This window comes from Aedes albopictus, chromosome 2 (assembly GCF_035046485.1).
Source record: "Aedes albopictus strain Foshan chromosome 2, AalbF5, whole genome shotgun sequence".
NCBI classification, from domain to species: Eukaryota; Metazoa; Arthropoda; class Insecta; order Diptera; family Culicidae; genus Aedes; species Aedes albopictus.
Window position 1 is genome coordinate 508,721,627 of NC_085137.1, and position 17,483 is coordinate 508,739,109.

Here is a 17,483-nt window from a genome sequence, read left to right on the forward strand (position 1 = left end):
TTTAGAGAAAATAAGAAATCACTAACACTTTCATCCGGTTGCGGCATCCGGAACTCAAACTCATACCATTGAATCAAAGCTGAATCCATTTTGTCAAGCCTTTTGCTTCCGTTTTTGAACCAATTCCTTTTTTTTTTATCTGTATTAACGAGATTTTTAACCCTAGGCTAGTTTATCTCGGGACCCACGCTTTACTTCCCTTCCGAAGGAAGAACTCACATTTTGCGAGTGTGTCGGGAGTGGGATTCGATCCCAGGTCCTCGGCGTGATAGTCAAGTGTTCTAACCATCACACCAGGTCCGCTCCACATACCAATTCCTCAAGTCGAACTTCGTCCAGTAATTCCTCACTATATGGTATACATTTTGAGCCACCTCAAAGAAGTTTTGCCCCCAGGAGAAATAATTGATCTTCCTTGTTCTGTTTCGTCGCTTTGTTAATGAGGAAATGATACCCCCGTCGGTACCGAGTTTGGTACTAAGATGCGAATGACATCCCTATTACGAAAGGGTCAATGTCTGGAGCTTCGTGAGCCATTTTCCTCATTGAATTAATTCTCAATAAAAACTTTAATAATAAATAATCAATTTTAAAACTAAATCATTTTTTTTATTTTGTTTTCCTCATGCAGAACAAAACAGGAACCTGCTTCATCGGTGACCAAGTTCACCCTCCACAGCTCTAGCCTTCCAAAGCCGCAATATCCGGTCCCGATCAGCCTTCCCTCAGCTGCTCCTCGCTATGTCATGGACCCGAAGGGTGCCAAACAAGCCGCAAACGTAAGCCGCAAGGGAACGCTCAACCAGTATCAACGGGAACTATCTTCCGAACGTTCGCATGATCTCGATTTTTATCAATCAAACACCGATTCGGACACCACGTCCAACAGCCGGATGCCTCGCCAACGCTACCGCAATCTGGAAATGGTCCTAAACGGACGTCACAAGTTCGAAGTACGGGATCTGGAAACGCTCACCGCTGAACCGATCGTATCACTTGCACTTCCAAAACTTCCAAGTGCATTCAACAGCATCGGACCGCAACAGCAGCCAGTCCCTCTGAGTGGACTGGTTCGATCGTCCGAGCTTCCAAGGCAACTGAGCGATGACATCGATATCAACGACAATCGATATGAATCATCAGAAGGCGGTGATCCACTGGAAGTCCTCGAACGTAAGGATTCGCTTGCTTCCTCGGATGTCGATAGTTTCGAAGAGGAAAAGCTGGCACGTGATAACAATTCGTCGGAGAAAAGTCTGAAGGGTGCGATCATTAAGGATATGGTGCAGTCGCAGTACAGCAAGACGTCATCGCCGGGAAGCTCGAGGGCTTCGTGGTGCAATGCCGGTGAAACCATGGCCGCCAAAGAGTGCAGCAGTTTGAGCTTCAGTAGCAGCGATGAAGGCAGCAATGCTAGAGCCGCCGGAGGATTTCGGTTGTCGGTGGATGAGCAGGAGGACATCAGCTCGGTTACCATCACCGCCGGAAATCCGTCGTTGTTGTGTGAGTATTTTTATTGAAATTAACTAGAATGTCGTAGTTTGTTTCTGCCAGGGATGGGAACACTCACTTGAAAAGAGTTACACTCACTTGCTATTTTCTCACCTCAGAAGCGTGCAATCAAAAAACGATGTATGGACGACTTTTGCCTTGTGGTTTTGTCTAAAAGTTTGCTGAATAGAGTAGGGGTCGCACGCGTATATCAAAGTCGTGACAGAGCTGTGAAAGCAACTCTCCACGAGGTGAGTGTAATTTACATTCACCACGTGGAGGGTTGCCTTCGCAGCTTCCTCACGACTTCGGTATACGTGTGCGACCCCTGCTCTATTTGGCAAACTTTTAGACAAAACCATAAGGCAAAAGTCGTCCATATATCGTTTCTTGATTGCACGCTTCTGAGCTGAGTATAACTCTTTGCAAGTGAGTGTTCCCATCCTTGTTTTCTGCTACTGATGCAATACACCTCATTTTCATGTCAAGCAGATACGCCAATGTATAATCCAGACTTTTTATCACCGACTATCCAATACATGACCGCATAGTTAGGCTAAACTATTCCAAGGAAAGTGTGAATGGTCGAGGTTCATTCTCTGCTATGTTGAGGTAGTTTTACCCTGAGAGTTTTACCATAGTAAGGGATTATTGCATGGGTACGTCATTTGACAAGCAAACAGTAACTTTTTGTTAATGGCTCTTTCTGGGCATTTTGTCTAAGGTTTCGAAATCCAATCCCACGGATTTCTTTAAGGTATTTATCAAAAGTTCATTCGAAGATTTCTCCAGTAGTTCCTTCACGAATTCCTTGGATGACTTTCTTATGGTTTTCTTCAATCACAGTAATTCATCTAGGGAGTCTTTAAGATGTTTCTCCAATGATTATTTTAATCATATTTTTTAAAGATTTCCCAAATGATTCTATCACGAGTTCCTCTTAAGAATCTTTGGATTTCTCGAAGAATTCCTCCATGAATTTCTCGATGGATCCTTTCAGGGATGTTCCATGAATTTATTCAAAGATTGCTCTGAGGATTTTTTTGTTTTTATTTATGTATATTTTAACATAACGCTAATTCTACACTTCTCTGAGGATTTCTCTTCGGTTCAAAAAAAATCCTTCGCGGATACCTTTAGAAGCTCTACAAATTCTTCGGCGGATTCTTTTAGGCACAGATTGCCACGGATTCCTCCAAAGATTTCATTGCGGATTCCTTCACTGCCGTAATTCTGCAAAGTGACGTAAGCGACATTGATAGTTTTGGCCCATTTTTTTGATTATTAGGCATAAAACTCTTGCTTATCCTCTAAGTTTCTTTCCATAGATGATAGATATCGACTAGATCTTGCATTCTAATACAGCAGTCATACCACAGTGTTATTTTTACACCAGATATTATATATAATGTACGAAAAAATATCGGCACTTTGAATGGCGCTTACGTCACTTTGCAGAATTACGGCAGTATGGGTTGATCCAAATATTCAACCGGACATTTCTCAACACATTCCCCTATGAATTCTTTCAAGAATTTCCACATGGAATCTTTCAGGAAATCTTTCACGTATTCATAGAGGAAAATTATTCGAGGATTGCTATATGTAGGGTATGTGTGCCATCAGTAATCTCATGCTCCCATTTTCATCCTATTCGAAAACAAGCGATTACGGCACCGATTGACTCCGTTCTTTTTGTTTTCATGGGTGCTCACTTCTAACAAAAAATACAAAAATAAGAAACAAAACAAACAGCGCTTCAAACCTTTGTTTTCCGTAAGATGAAAATGGGAGCCACATGCTTAAGAAGGGAACCAATACCCTATTTACAGTTTCTTCCACGAATTTTCCCCGAGATTAGTCCACAATCGACAAATTCTTCCATGAAATTATCAGCAGCTTTTTCCTGAGTGTCCTCCATGAATTCATCTATGAATTTTTCCACGAATTTCTTCTGGAATTTGTGCAAGATTTTTTCAACGGATTCGTCCTAAGATTTTTCCAGAGACTCCAAGGTTTCTTTTAAAAGATCTTTCATGGACTCTACCTGAGGTTCCTCAAGGATACCTCCCAGAGCTTTTCACGGATTTTTTTCGTGGATTCCTGAATAAGTCCATGGAATTCATTCACGAGTTTATCCAATTATGAACTATAGAAGAAAAAAAATGGTAAAATTTAAAACTTAGCCGGCGTTCTGAATCTAATCAAATGATTGAGGTTCTCTGTGGTTTAGCTGTAGAAACTTCAGCTTTCTAACCAGAATTTGTAATCTAAAATACAACTTCTTTACATTCTCACTTGTTTTCAATTGCAGCATCATTCTCCGCTGCTGTCCCCATGGACATCTCCACCAACTTGGACAGCGTATCCGAAGTGCAGAACAGTTTCAACGAAAATACTCTCTCTGATCAACCTGACAGTAACAAAATCTTCCGTTCGGAGGAATTCAAATTCGCAGAAATGGCAGCAGCTGTTGGCGATGCCATTTTACTCGATGACGAAACATCCCCAACTGATAGCTTGGTCAGCAGCTGCACCGAATCGGATGATGCCCGGAAGCATCGCAAGAAAGCTGTAGAAGGCAAGCAAGAACGTGAAAAGGAGAAGGACATCGACGAGATCTCCCCAGAACTAGAGGATATCGCCAGTCCCGTTACTCCGGGAACTCCAACGCATGCTTCAAACTCTCTGTCTCTTTCGGATGGAGGGCGAGATTTCCTGATCGACGATGAGATCGCCGATCAACCGGCTCTGGTATTCGATGAACCAGGCCTCAACGACAGCAGCATGATTGACCTGGCGTCAATCAATTTGCACATCAATGAAGATACTCCCACGCTCAGAGATTCCGTTTCTTCGTTGAACAACAATAGGTCACTTTCGAAAGGCGGTGCGCCGGTGCCCAAGCCCAGAAAAATTATGGCCGAAACCTACGAATCCCCGGCCCCAATTCGGAAGAACCGAACTCGATTGTCCCGCGCTGAATCGCTGGATACTTTGTCGCCATGTGACTCCATCGCATCGGATGACTACATGCTGGACTTCAACAGCAGCATGGATTCGATCGATAGGTAAGAGTCGGATTGGCGTTAATTTCGAGCAGAGAGCTTTTTCAACCTACAAACCCTGAAAACTTTGATCGTTTTAGACCGCCCCGTTCGAATGCAAGTGGAAGCGCCTCGGCGTTACATTCGATGGACGAGCTGCAGCTTTGGTCGGAGTTGGAGAACAAAGGCGGTCAGCTTATGCACGAGTGGAGCAAACTGTTGCGTTCACAGCGAAACAGCAACAACAACACCAGCCGGGAGAGCATAACGTGAGTAACGATGATGAGCTTGTTTCATTTTGTTTTATTCGTTGGGTTGAGCTAGTTGTTGATAGAGGGAGTACTATAAGGCTTTAGTTGAGTAAGCTTTTCAGCTATTATTCGATCATTGATCGAATCAGAAGTTTTATTGTGGGATTTGGGCAAATGTTTAGTATTGTCAGGTAGTAGGGTATCGCGCCACTTGGGCGGTGGCTTCTATATTTGTCTGTTTTCCACTATAACTCAGTCAATTTTGAACCAATTGACTTGAAATATTGTACACGGGTAGATACTATACCTATCTCACCACATTCCAAAAGTTGTACAACACTTGCTACAACATTTGCCTAGGCTGAGTGGATCATAATTGTTGTTCGCAAGGTTCAAAATAGTCACTTTTACAAACGATGTGACAAAAATGCTGAAGGTTCTGAAAATGAGTGCAAAAATCCGAAACACTATTTTTACTTTAAAATCAAATATTTTTCACGAACCCACAATATTTTCACATTGATTTTGTTACATGCTAGTGCACGAATAATTCAGTCAAAAGGATTTACGTATTCAGAACTTTTGAATCAGAAGCACAAGATATTTTGAAAATTGTCATAACGGTCTTTGGCTTCAATTTTACAACATTTTCAATTATTCATCATTATCAAATTTAGAAGTGTGTCGAATGTGGCGCATTCCTGACCGATTTGCCTTCTCTGGGGTAGTATGTCATTCAGTATTCAAAGTGGACAAACATGCGAGGAAATTGGTGATCTCTTCGAATCCACCACTGCTTCGCAGATATTATCCACACTGTCTTAAAGGCCCCTCGCCATTGTACCACCCATCATAACAAGCTGCAACAGTAACAACAAACTCATTAGCTGATTAACTACCATTGTGAGATACAGCAGATCGCTGATGTTGATTGCGGATCAATAGCATGTTGAAGAATGAGAGAAAGAAAATGTTTTCAACGTGGTTTCTCCGGATCGTGCGGAGATGGAATTTGAATTTGATAGCGCCGAAATCACGTAACGTGATCATAACTTGGTTGGCCAAGTCTGGTTTATGATGTCGGTCGATCATTTTATCGAATTATTACTAATTAATCACTACGAAAAGTGATACGGAAATCAAGTTTTTGGTGGAAATTCTGCAAATATTGTAATGTTTGATTGCAACATTCTTAGTAACAGAATTTATTAAGACATTTTATTTGAAGCATGTGAAATATTTTCTAGTGATTATAAGTCTAGAATAAAAATGGTATTGAATTCCTAACGGAACTTCTGATAGGCTTCATTTCGCAATCTCTAGAATATATTTTGTTGATGTCGTTAAGCAATTTCCTATGCAATCGCTTGATACATTTTTTATTTAAGACAAAACTAGAAGTATTTGAGAATTTTTGGTTTATGATTTTTTTATAACATCGAGTTTTATTTTCAAATTCAGTTTCCATACACAGGTTATATCTATAAACTATGTAGACTTATTTTTGGCCATCTCAAAACCTGTGGGAGTTTCTTCTGCAAGTAAGAAGTATCTTCTTGAAATCATCTATGACGTTGTTCGTGGAATCCTCCTTTTGAATCGTCTTTGCAATTTTTCCAAGATTTCCTACTGATATATCTCCATAAGGCGAAACTGGAAGCATTTCCTCACTTTTTGGTTTTTGATTTTTTATTAAATATCGAAGCAATATTTTCAAAATCGGTTTTCGTACACATGTAGAGTATGGATCAGGGTATCTTCTGATTTTTTTTTTTGTTGTGGAAAATGTTTTTCGTTTTTGCAGAAACTATTTTTGAACAAAATTTCACAAAAAAAATGGTTTCTGCAAAAATGGAAAACATTTTCCACCACAAAAAAATTCAGAAGATACCTTGATCCATACTCTACATGTGTATGAAAACCGTTTTTGAAAATATTGCTTCGTTATTTAATGAAAAATCGAAAACCAAAAAAATGAAAAAATGCTTCCAGTTTCGCCATAAGTACCTGCTGGAAATACTCAAAAAATAAGACTACGAAAATAATTAAAAAAATAAACTTCATAATTCCGGGAGAAAACTGGGAAATCAAAACTTGAAAATAGCTGGACACTTTGGGGAGGGATAAAGAAAAGCCCACGTTTGTGACTGGGAAAGGAGGAAGGGGGTTAAACAACTGCGATTTTTTTATCCATGAAAATATTCGACTGGGATTTTTTAATAGTTATGGAGTTTTTCGGCTTTCAGTCACGGGAAAAAGCGTTGATAATTGTCCATGTTGTGTATTGAGTGTGTGTTTTTTTTTTTGCTTTATTAACGACACTTTACACCCAAGGGTGCATTCGTGTCAAGTATTGTGTATTGTGTACGGCCCAAAGTGATTTACATTCTTTTTATCTATATATATATATAGATAACAATGGAATGGTGTTTGTATCTCATGAATAGGCTCGGGAACGGGTCATCAGATCCATAAAAAAAATCACTCTTGCATTCTTACAGGGTTCCGACGTGTTCGTACGGAAACATAATTCCAAAAATCGAACGTGGAAGCAGCAAGAACGATAAAATTTTAAATTTCATTTTGTGGGACATTTGTCAACAGAACTGCATGTTAAAAAACGCAGAAGGCAGGCTGTACGACGTATGCCGAGACAGCTAGTCTATCTATCTATCTTTATATATAAAAATGAGTTTGAAGTACCTTTGAGGCAACAAAACTCCCAAACGGATAAACCTTGCATAGTTCGATTCGTATTCATGGTGGCTTTGTTTATGTGTAAAAAAGTTACGGAAATCAATTACAAAAGTAAGAAAATTGATAAAATACTGATTTTTATGAGCTGGAAAGAAATTCGGCGTGATCGAAATAAAATCAATCTAGACTGCGTTGCCCAAATGACATCAACAGTGGTCAAACTACCACAGCTTAGCAAGGCAAAGTTTGCCGGGACAGCTAGTTCAAAATAAAAACTTTCGTGCTTACGCATCCTCAATTTTCATCAATTTCAAAGAAATTGAATTCATAATTTCATAATTTTTGCGGGAATTCCGAAGTATCAGATGAACTATAATTTCCAACTTCCAATTTCCAATTTTGATAAAAAAAAACTAAAGGTTCTATAAAGACATTCGCAAACTTCCATCAAGTATTCTCAGCAATTTTTTCTGCATCAACAGCATATCGTTTCTTTTTTTCCATTTTGAAATTTAAGACAACTTGAAAAAAAAAATAGAGTTTACTCTAAAAAAAAAAAAAATGCTTCCGAAGCTGCTTCATGTGCTGAAATTATATTGGAAATTGTGAATGATCTAGAATAATTTTAAACGCACTGGAAGAAATTTCATAAGCACTAATTCAGAATAATTATAGAACGTTTGATTGCTCTGACATTCATACACGCAACAGAAACACGTATTTGTTGCGTGTATTAATGCCACATGAGCATTAGCATGAGCATGAGATGACCGTACAATTGGTAGTTACTAACCTTGCACAAGGAACGAAAAGGATGGGGCCTGGGTGAAGCTTTCCATCCTCAATGTACAATTTTGAAGGTTCAAAACTTTATATTGTCAGTACCGGGGAAGGGATGGAATGTTAGTGTGACATCCGTTGCTACTAGAGACCGTGTGTACCTCCGCGTTCCCACGATTGTCACAGGAAGGAAGTTTGTTAGTGGGAAAGGAAAGTGATAAAAAGTTACATAGATCTGAATTCACATTGGTAAGTGATGTGAGCTATGCAACCCTGGATATGATTGTGTCTTCCGCCAGCCGGCTGTCGGAAGAATACAATAATTTTATCGTATGCTTGTGTATTAAATTTAATTATATACCGGGAATGAACAATGTCGGATCAACTCGTAAAAACGCACGTTCTAAGCTTCTCGTTTCTCAGTCAGAAAATAACTGTATTCAATTCCGTTTAGTGTTACTGCCAATGCTGAAAAACCGAAACCCGCGCCGTAGCTTTACGAGAAAACTGGACAAAAAAATAACTGAAATCATTACTTTTGAGTTTCACCTACGTTCCTGTATTACGTTCCCGTGTTAATAAGATTGTGGATAATAAAACCGTTGTACATTTTTATTATCCGCGGATGTTCGCAACGCGTAATATAGGTTGAAGATGTAATAAACAAAAAAAAAAATATCGTAAGTGTTCGAAAAAAAATCGAAATTATGGAACTCGGCACGAATAAATCGACGCGGAAAACGTGGTCTACCGTTTGGTCGCTGGTTACCTGCTTGATTTGCATAAAAGTAAACGCTTCAAAATTCTGAAGAGAATCTCTCCAATAAATCAAAGAGAATCCAGATTTCAGAGGATTGCATTTAGGTATTTCTCAATAACTTTGAAACTTAAATTTGTACCGAATCCTAAAGTAAATCTTCTAACAATTTTGAGAGAAATTTTCCCATATATTTGGAAGAAAATCTCTCCACATTTCAGAGAGAGATTTTCTCAGATTCTCATAAGAAATCACCTTTGAAAGAAATCTCTCCAAATTTTTGGAGTTTCCTAAGGGGCATCCCTCCTAATTCCTGAGAGGAAACACTCCAAATTCTCAAGGGAAATCTTCCCAGATTCACGAGATAAATCTCTGCACATTCCTGAAGGAAATCTTTTCAGCTCTCCGAGGTGAATCTTTCCAGATTCCCGAGGAGAATCTTTCCAGATTCTTGTAGGGAATCTCTTCAGATTCCTGTAGGGAGTCTCCGGAGATTCCTGTAGGGAATCTCTCCAGGTTCCTGTAGGAAGTCTCTCCGGATTTCTTGAGTGTAGGGAATCTCTCCAGATTTCCATAGGGAATCTTTCCAGATTCCTGTATGCAATCTCTCCAGATTCATGTAGGGAATCTCTCCAGATTCCTGTAGGGAATCTCTCCAGATTCCTGTATGGAATCTCTCCAGATTCCTGTATGGAATCTCTCCAGATTCATGTAGGGAATCTGTCCAGATTGCTGTAGGAAATCTCTCTACTCTAGATTCCTGTAGGGAATCTCTCCAGATTCCTGTAGGGAATATCTCCAGATTCCTGTAGGGAATCTCTCCAGATTCATGTAGAAAATCTCTCCAGATTCCTGTAGGGAATCTATCCAGATTCCTGAGCATGAGCATAGATGACCGTACTATTCGTAGTTGCTACTCCGTGATTGACCAGAACAATCGAAGTTGCACAAGGAACCAATAGACGGAGCTTGGGAGTAGCTTACCGTCCTCAATGTGCATCTTCGAGAATTCCAAACTTTATTAGGTCAATAACGGCGCCGGCCACGTCCTTACGGTCATCGAGGAAGGAAAGGAATGTTATTATGACGTGCGTTGCTTACTAAAGACCGAGATCACCTCTGCGTCTCCACGTCTGTCATGGGAAGGACTTTTTGTTAGTGGGGAGGGGAAAGGGCGCATGATATGAGTTCACTTTGGTAAGTGGAGTGATTCATGCAACCCTATTAATATCAAACCACTTATTTTCATTTGGACTAAAACAAAACACATGCCGACATCGAAGATGATGAACCATTCAGATAGTTTTCGAAGTGCGAAAATTAACGAAAGAGAAAATAAAGTGATTTGAACCAACGTGGCTTTGGAACTTGGGCCGACACTTGACGTGACGAACATTTCAATGTCTGTTGACTAAAATCGCAAAAAATGTTGTTTGTTGCATTTATCGTATCATAAATCGCCCCGTACGAAGATGAGCAGTCAAATAGACGACGACGACGACCGAATGAAAACGCGGCCTGTACACTTTGCCTCCAAAAACTCACTCTCGCAAAAATCTAGCAAAGCGAGCGCGCGAAACTTTGCTGCTGTCGAACTACCGCACACTACTGACTGCTTGGCGTCCCGTCGTCGGAGCCCCGCAGAGGGAAGAGGAAAAAAAAATCGCAAAAATCTAGCAAAGCGAGCGCGCGAAACTTTGCTGCTGCCGAACTACCGCACACTACTGACTGCTTGGCGTCCCGTCGTCGGAGCCCCGCAGAGGGAAGAGGAAAAAAAAATCGCAAAAATCTAGCAAAGCGAGCGCGCGAAACTTTGCTGCTGCCGAACTACCGCACACTACTGACTGCTTGGCGTCCCGTCGTCGGAGCCCCGCAGAGAGAAGGGGAAAGAAAATCGCAAAAATCTAGCAAAGCGAGCGCGCGAAACTTTGCTGCTGCCGAACTACCGCACACTACTGACCTGTAGGGAATCTATCCAGATTCCTGTAGAAAATCTAGAAACACGTATTTGTTGGGTGTATGAATGTCACAGTAAACAAACGTTGTAATTTCCACTTGGCTTGGTTAGCCCAAACAAAAATCGAGAAATTGACATAACTATAGGATTCTTTCAGGAATATTTCTTGAAGGAGCCTTTAATTATCACTAGCAGTCTGTAACAAATTTCTGATCAAGTTCGACAAAAATAATCGCTAGGGCTAGATGCTATTAAAAAAGATAAATCCTCCGAAACTCCTAGCTTTATAAGATTCCGCAGAAAACTCTGCTTGAAATTGTATTTATAAACTCTGCTTGGAATTCTATTTGTTTTTTGGAAAGCCAACCCGAAATTCATTTTAGAAAGTTTTCCAGGATTTTAATGAAACAAATCCCTTCAGTGTTATCGCAATCTTTTGCAGCAAGTGGCACTTATGGATTTTTCTAGAAATTCTACAAGAGCAATACTTTGATTTAAACAAATCACAAATTAAAATAATTTAGAACCATGAAATTATAAATTCGGTTTATATAATTAACACAGAGATGTAATTCTGCAAATTAAAATAACCTTGGAGTTGTACTAATATACATTATTGAATTAGCATCAATTGACTGCTACAAAAGCTGTTGTACTTCAACAAATGAAAATGGTCAAATATAATACATAGACGGTGGCGCAAGTTTTAAATAACAGCGTGATTAATGTCACAATAAACATAGGAAATGCTGATCGCAGGCAATACACCTCAACAAGAAAACCCATTGAAGCAGTGATGCTTAAAGCATAACAAAAGCCTATCCAAGACACAACGAAACTTAAACAGCTCGGACCGTCTCTAAATAATTTATCGATTTCTGACTAACGTGAAAAAAATCGAAAGACACTAAAACCGGTAATTCAATGTCCACCCAAGCCGAACGAATGCCTCGCTTTGCTCAAGAACCTAATCAAATATTTGAGGGTGGTCTGTTTGACTTTCATCTTCCGTAACTTTCGTTCTCGTGAGGCGCTCACTTAAATCACTGTCTCACCTGTTTTTTTCTTTCTTTTGTGGTTGGATATTAAATTTATTTTGTTTTCGGCCTAGACAGGTATCACGTCTATGTCGCTCAATCGGCTGTTATCGTGTAACCTTGATATAATGCTAATGAAAACGAGCCCCCATCGCCGTGTAGTCTCTCGTCGTAGGTACGACTTCACAACATTGGAGCTAAGTATACCGAGCCAGCAACAACAATGAAGAGATCGATAAACACCTATTTCGAACGAAAACGCGATACAACTCGCGGTCATGATTGGCTCCGAAATTAGTTTGTTTCACGTCAGAACCGTTCTTCACATTTACCCCGCATCTAGTTATATTAATTGGACATAATATTAGAATTGGAAATTTTCGAAACCCATCCAACCAACAACCAGCGAGCCTTCAAGGTGCTGCTGACTGGGGCTCTGGCGGATGATTCACCGCTCACTCTTGCGCTCCCAAGCAGCAGTCATAAATACACCCTGGCCCGGCCGGAAATGATCATTGAACCGTGAAGGCATCATCATCATCATCGGTCGGCCAGGTGCTGGTGCAAGGCAATTTTCGATTCGAACTGCACCGTTTTGTTGTTGCTCGATTCGAACCAGAAGGTTGTAGCAATCAGTTGAAGGGGGTGGTTGTTTCCAAAAAGCAAACAAAAATAACGTAACAAGGATTCGGGTGTCGCTTTCGGTTTTAAGTTTCACTTTCTTATCAAAGGAAGCCGTAGCTTATAGAGCATTTAGTCTTGCATTCACCTAAATTGGCTTTGACCTACCTAATCCGACCCACTACGCTAGAACGAACTTAAATGGTTGGTTTCCTTTCTGTAGACAATGCTTTTTTGGTAACCATGTGACATACATTCACAGCCCGGTGAAAACAGAACCGGGACAAACAACAGAAAGTTAAAAATGGGTGAGAATTTGAAACAGATTCGCGTCCGCTAGTAATGAGACACCCCGAACAATAGCGGCATGAGGGTACGCCTGGATGAGCCCAACCACGAAGCCACGACCCGTCGGAGATAAAGGCAAAGGTGCCGCGCCGGTCGGCCAACACATACGACGGAAAAATGGTGAGAAATTTTCGGATTATACATTGGTTGGGGTTGCAATTCTTTTGTTTCAGTTCGATTTGCTACGGTCGGGCCAATTAGTGTCTATGTTTAAGTAACCCATTTTCACATTATCACAAGTATCATGAGTGCATGTAGCATGAATTTTAACCTCCGATATGCTCGAGATAATGTCTAGGAAAAGCAATTGAGAAAATAATTGCCCTTTCACCTTGACAAACGCTTTTAGTGATGCTCAAGGCTGCACAAAATAAATAGAAATGAAGCCAAAGCACCAGTCAAAGTTTAGTTCGTTTACCTACATTAGTCTCTTGGACTAGTCTGCTCCAAAATGAAACAAGACGCTACATGATAGATTCACTGGTGCGGTAAAATGGCCCAACGCCAAAAAAAATCGTTCCTGAACGTGACTCCTTCTTTTGAAAACTCCGAGATTTCTCCAGGAGCTCCTTCCAGAATTCTTCTAGGAGTTTTGTTTTGGGATTCCTTAAGGCGAAACTGGATCCATTTCCTCACTTTTTAGTTTTTGATTTTTTATAAGATAACGAAGCAATATTTTCAAAATCGGTTTTCGTACACATGTAGAGTATGGATTAAGGTATCTCTTGATTTTTTTCCAGATGGAAAATGTTTTTAGATGTAAAATGTTTTTAGTTTTCACAAAACAATGGTTTCTGCAAAAACTAAAAACATTTTCCACCTGGAAAAAAATCAGGAGATACCTTGATCCATACTCTACATGTGTACGAAAACCGATTTTTAAAATATTGCTTCGTTATTTTATAAAAAATCAAAATCCAAAAAAAAATAAGGAAATGCTTCCAGTTTCGCCTTAAAGAGTTTCGTCTGGGATTTCCCAATAAGTTTCTTTTGAGATGTCTTCAAGAATTCTAACTTGGATTGACCCAGGAGATGTTTTCTGGATTTCGCCAAGAATTTCTTGCGGGATTTTTTCATTAACTCTTATCGGGATTCCTCCAGGATTCGCATCTAGAATTCCTTCATGAAAGTCTCACATACTTTCTTCTGGGATTCCGTCAGGATTTTCTCCGGCGATGACACCAGAAGTTCCTTGTGCAATCTCTTCAAGGTTCCCCCAGAAGTTCTTTCCGGAATTGCTTAAGAAGTTCCTTCCGGGAATACCTTCAGAAATTTCAGGAATTATTGGTTTTAACCAGGAAAAAAATATTGGGGGATTCATCCTAGAACTTATTCCGGAATTCTTTCAGGAACTCCTTCCGAGAATACTTAAGGAGCATCTGCCTCCAGATAATTCATGGATTTACTCCTGCAGTAGCACCCAGGTAACCACTAAGCATTTGAATAAGCCGTGTATCAGCCCGTATTACGCATTTAAACTGCTTGCTGCCCAACACAAGCAGTTCGAATGCATAGCTGCCTTGAGTTAGCATAAGCTGTGCTGCTCAAAAGCATTCGGCTGTTAATTAGCATTTCAACTGCTTGAAGTGGTGAAGTGGTTTCACTTGGGTGCATACAGAATGCTTTTCAACTGTCTTTAAATGCTAGGAGCAAAAAGGTTGGGAGATATGTTACGCATTTGGCAACACATTTTGTCTTTCTCTTACAGAGCCTATGCTTCTGTTTACAAATGTGTGCATCTTATATGTTTCTTCATTTTTCCCTACTTATCCAAAAGCACCAAAGAAAACATTACTGCAGCTGGATTGGATTGGGGAACTTGTCCATCAAAAAATCACCAATTATTTATCATTTCGTCGGAAAATATGTGCCGAATAGGTGGATGCTTTGGTGGATCATAGGATTGTTTGAAAGAGGGAAGAAACAATCTTATTCCACAGATATTTAAAAGAAGGGATCGTAATTCTCTACCACAATGAAATATCTCAATGAAAACAAGTTTTGGATGTTGAATCTGAAGCTGTTATCGAATCATTCTTTATATTGGCGATTAAATCAACGCACGCCACCGGGACAGCTTTAGCATCGCGGATCAGGAGCAACAGAATCCGAAGCAGATATGATTAATCAATCTCCGGATCATAAGTTCAAACCTACATCACTACAAAAATCAGCAAAAAAAGTACCACCTAGCACCGGCTGGAATTTGGAAGGACGATGAAGCGGGGAAGCAGGCTGAGAGAACGAGAAGCAGACGTCAATCTATTTTTGTTTTTTTTTTTTTTTGCTCGACGAGGCGTTACGCTTCTTTGACATTTCGTCACGACGTTCCTGAAGCGATAGCACTAAGACAGCCCGTTATTTTGCCAAAACCTGCAGTGAGGTAGGACTATAGGCGCATATACGGCTAATTAGCATTAAACGCCTTGTCGTAAAAGCTACTATAATGCTGAAGGAATGCTATTTTAAATGCTTACTGGTTACTTGGGCAGTTTTGTATAAATTTCTGCAGATTTCCGTTTTTGGATTTTCGTCAAAAGTTCCTCCTGTGATTACATGTTTTCAAGAATTCTAGCTGGGAATCCCACAAAAAGTAGTTTTGAAGACATTCCAAAAGAAACCCCATTCTCTTGAGAAACCTTTATTTAAATTTCAAAAGGAATTCCTGGAGGAATAACATAAATAAATCCTGGAGGCTGGAGGATTCCTGATGCTCCTGGATCCATTTCAGATGAAACCTCTTCAGGAATCTCAGAATTAAAACTCCTGGAAAAATCACAGAGGAAACCTCTGAAGGAATCCTGGATAAATATCGCCCAAATATAATCACGTTGGAATTTCCCACAGCCCCTCCGGTATTTCAAACGAAACTCCTCGAAAAATCCTAATGGGATCTTGAAAAAATCATAAAAGGAAGGACTGTATTCCAGAAGAAATCAAGGTTGAAATTCCCAGAAGGACAAACCTTTGAAGAAACTCTTGGATAAATCCCAGAAGCAACTCCTGGTCAATCTTGGACAATCTTGGAGGAATCCCAAAAGAAATTCCAAGAGGTATCCATAAAGGAATTCCTGAGGAAATCCTTGAAGGAGATTTTGGAAGAATCTACGAATGACACCAAGAGACTTGAGGAATCTCAGAAAAAGTTCCTTGAAAAATCACAGTAGAAACTTTTGAAAATTTTCCAGAAGGAACTGCTGGAAGAATTCTCAAAAAAAGGAAATCCCTAAAGGAACTTCTTGACGAATCCAAGAAGAAACTGCTTGAAAATTCCCAGAATTTATTCCTGGAGGAGCACCAGAAGAAACTGTTGGAGTATTTTCAGTAAGAACTTCTGGGGGTTCTTCGAAGAAACCTCTGGAGAAATCTTAGAAGAAACTCTTAGATCAATCTCTGAAGGCACTCCTGGAGGAATTCCAGAGGCAGCTCCTGAATGAGTTGAGAAAGAACTCTAGGAGGAATCTGAGAAGAAACTTCCGTAGAAAAATCAGAAGGAATTTATGGAGGAATTCAGAAGAAACTAATAACAATAATTTTACTGTAACATACAACAAATGAGAGAATGTCTATGGAGGGTCGCGAAAAGTTCGTCTGCTGGCCAAAGGGTGTTGCGCACCTGAATGTTTGGGAACCTATGGCATAGACGCATGAGCACAAAACTTGAGTTTTACAAGAAAAATATCTTTTCTTTCGTGAAAAAAAAAGATTGCAAATCGGTCTATTCTTCTCCCAAAATTTGAGCTCATTTGGTTGAAAATTGAGACTGCACAAGCCCTTCAAAGTTTGTATGGGAATTACTATGGGAAAACGATGTTTTTCATTCAATCGACCATAGCATTTCCCCAAGTGCCCTAGAATGTTAGTTGACCCTTGGTACTTCTAGGCTACTCTATCAGCTACAACTTTGCCGAAGACCGCATTCAAATCGGACGCCCCATTAATTAATTATCGATTTCTATCCAACCGGACAAACTTTAGCAATGATCCTCCAACTTCCCAGCAGGCAACATTGCTGCATATGGCGCCAAAGATAGCACACTGAAATCATGGCTACTATGTTTCACTGCAAAATGCAGTGATGCCCACCGATTAGTTTAACCATCATGAGTAAAGATTTCGATTCTGGATAAAAATCGGTAACTAATTAATGCGGCATGCGATTTTGATGCGGTCTTCGGCAAAGTTGTAGCTGATAGAGTAACCTAAAAGTATCGAGGGTCAACTAACGTTCTAGGGCACTTGGGGAAATACTACGGTCGATTGAATGAAAAACATCGTGTTCCCATAGTAATTCCCATACAAACTTTGAAGGGCTTGTGCAGTCTCAATTTTCAACCAAATAAGCTCAAATTTTGGGAGAAGGCATAGAATCTGGTTACGAAACGAATAAGCGGTGTGGAGCAAAAACGATTTTTTGAACCACGCTAACACATATCCTGCCTCAATGTATTAACATCAAATGCCAATCATTAGAATTTGCATTTTACACTTCGTTTG

The 17,483-nt window shown here is 40.0% G+C and overlaps 1 protein-coding gene across 12 annotated transcripts in view; it reads left to right on the plus strand.

Moving 5' to 3' along the window:
• The window catches only part of LOC109413045 (serine-rich adhesin for platelets), a 384,895-nt gene that overhangs the window by 298,346 nt on the left and 69,066 nt on the right, over positions 1-17,483 (plus strand). For all 12 annotated transcript variants that reach the window (XM_062854512.1, XM_062854518.1, XM_062854520.1 and 9 more), the window contains 3 exons: positions 632-1,503; positions 3,806-4,562; positions 4,640-4,807. In XM_062854512.1, the coding sequence (XP_062710496.1) occupies positions 632-1,503; positions 3,806-4,562; positions 4,640-4,807 (1,797 nt within the window). The remainder of the gene's footprint in view (positions 1-631; positions 1,504-3,805; positions 4,563-4,639; positions 4,808-17,483) is intronic.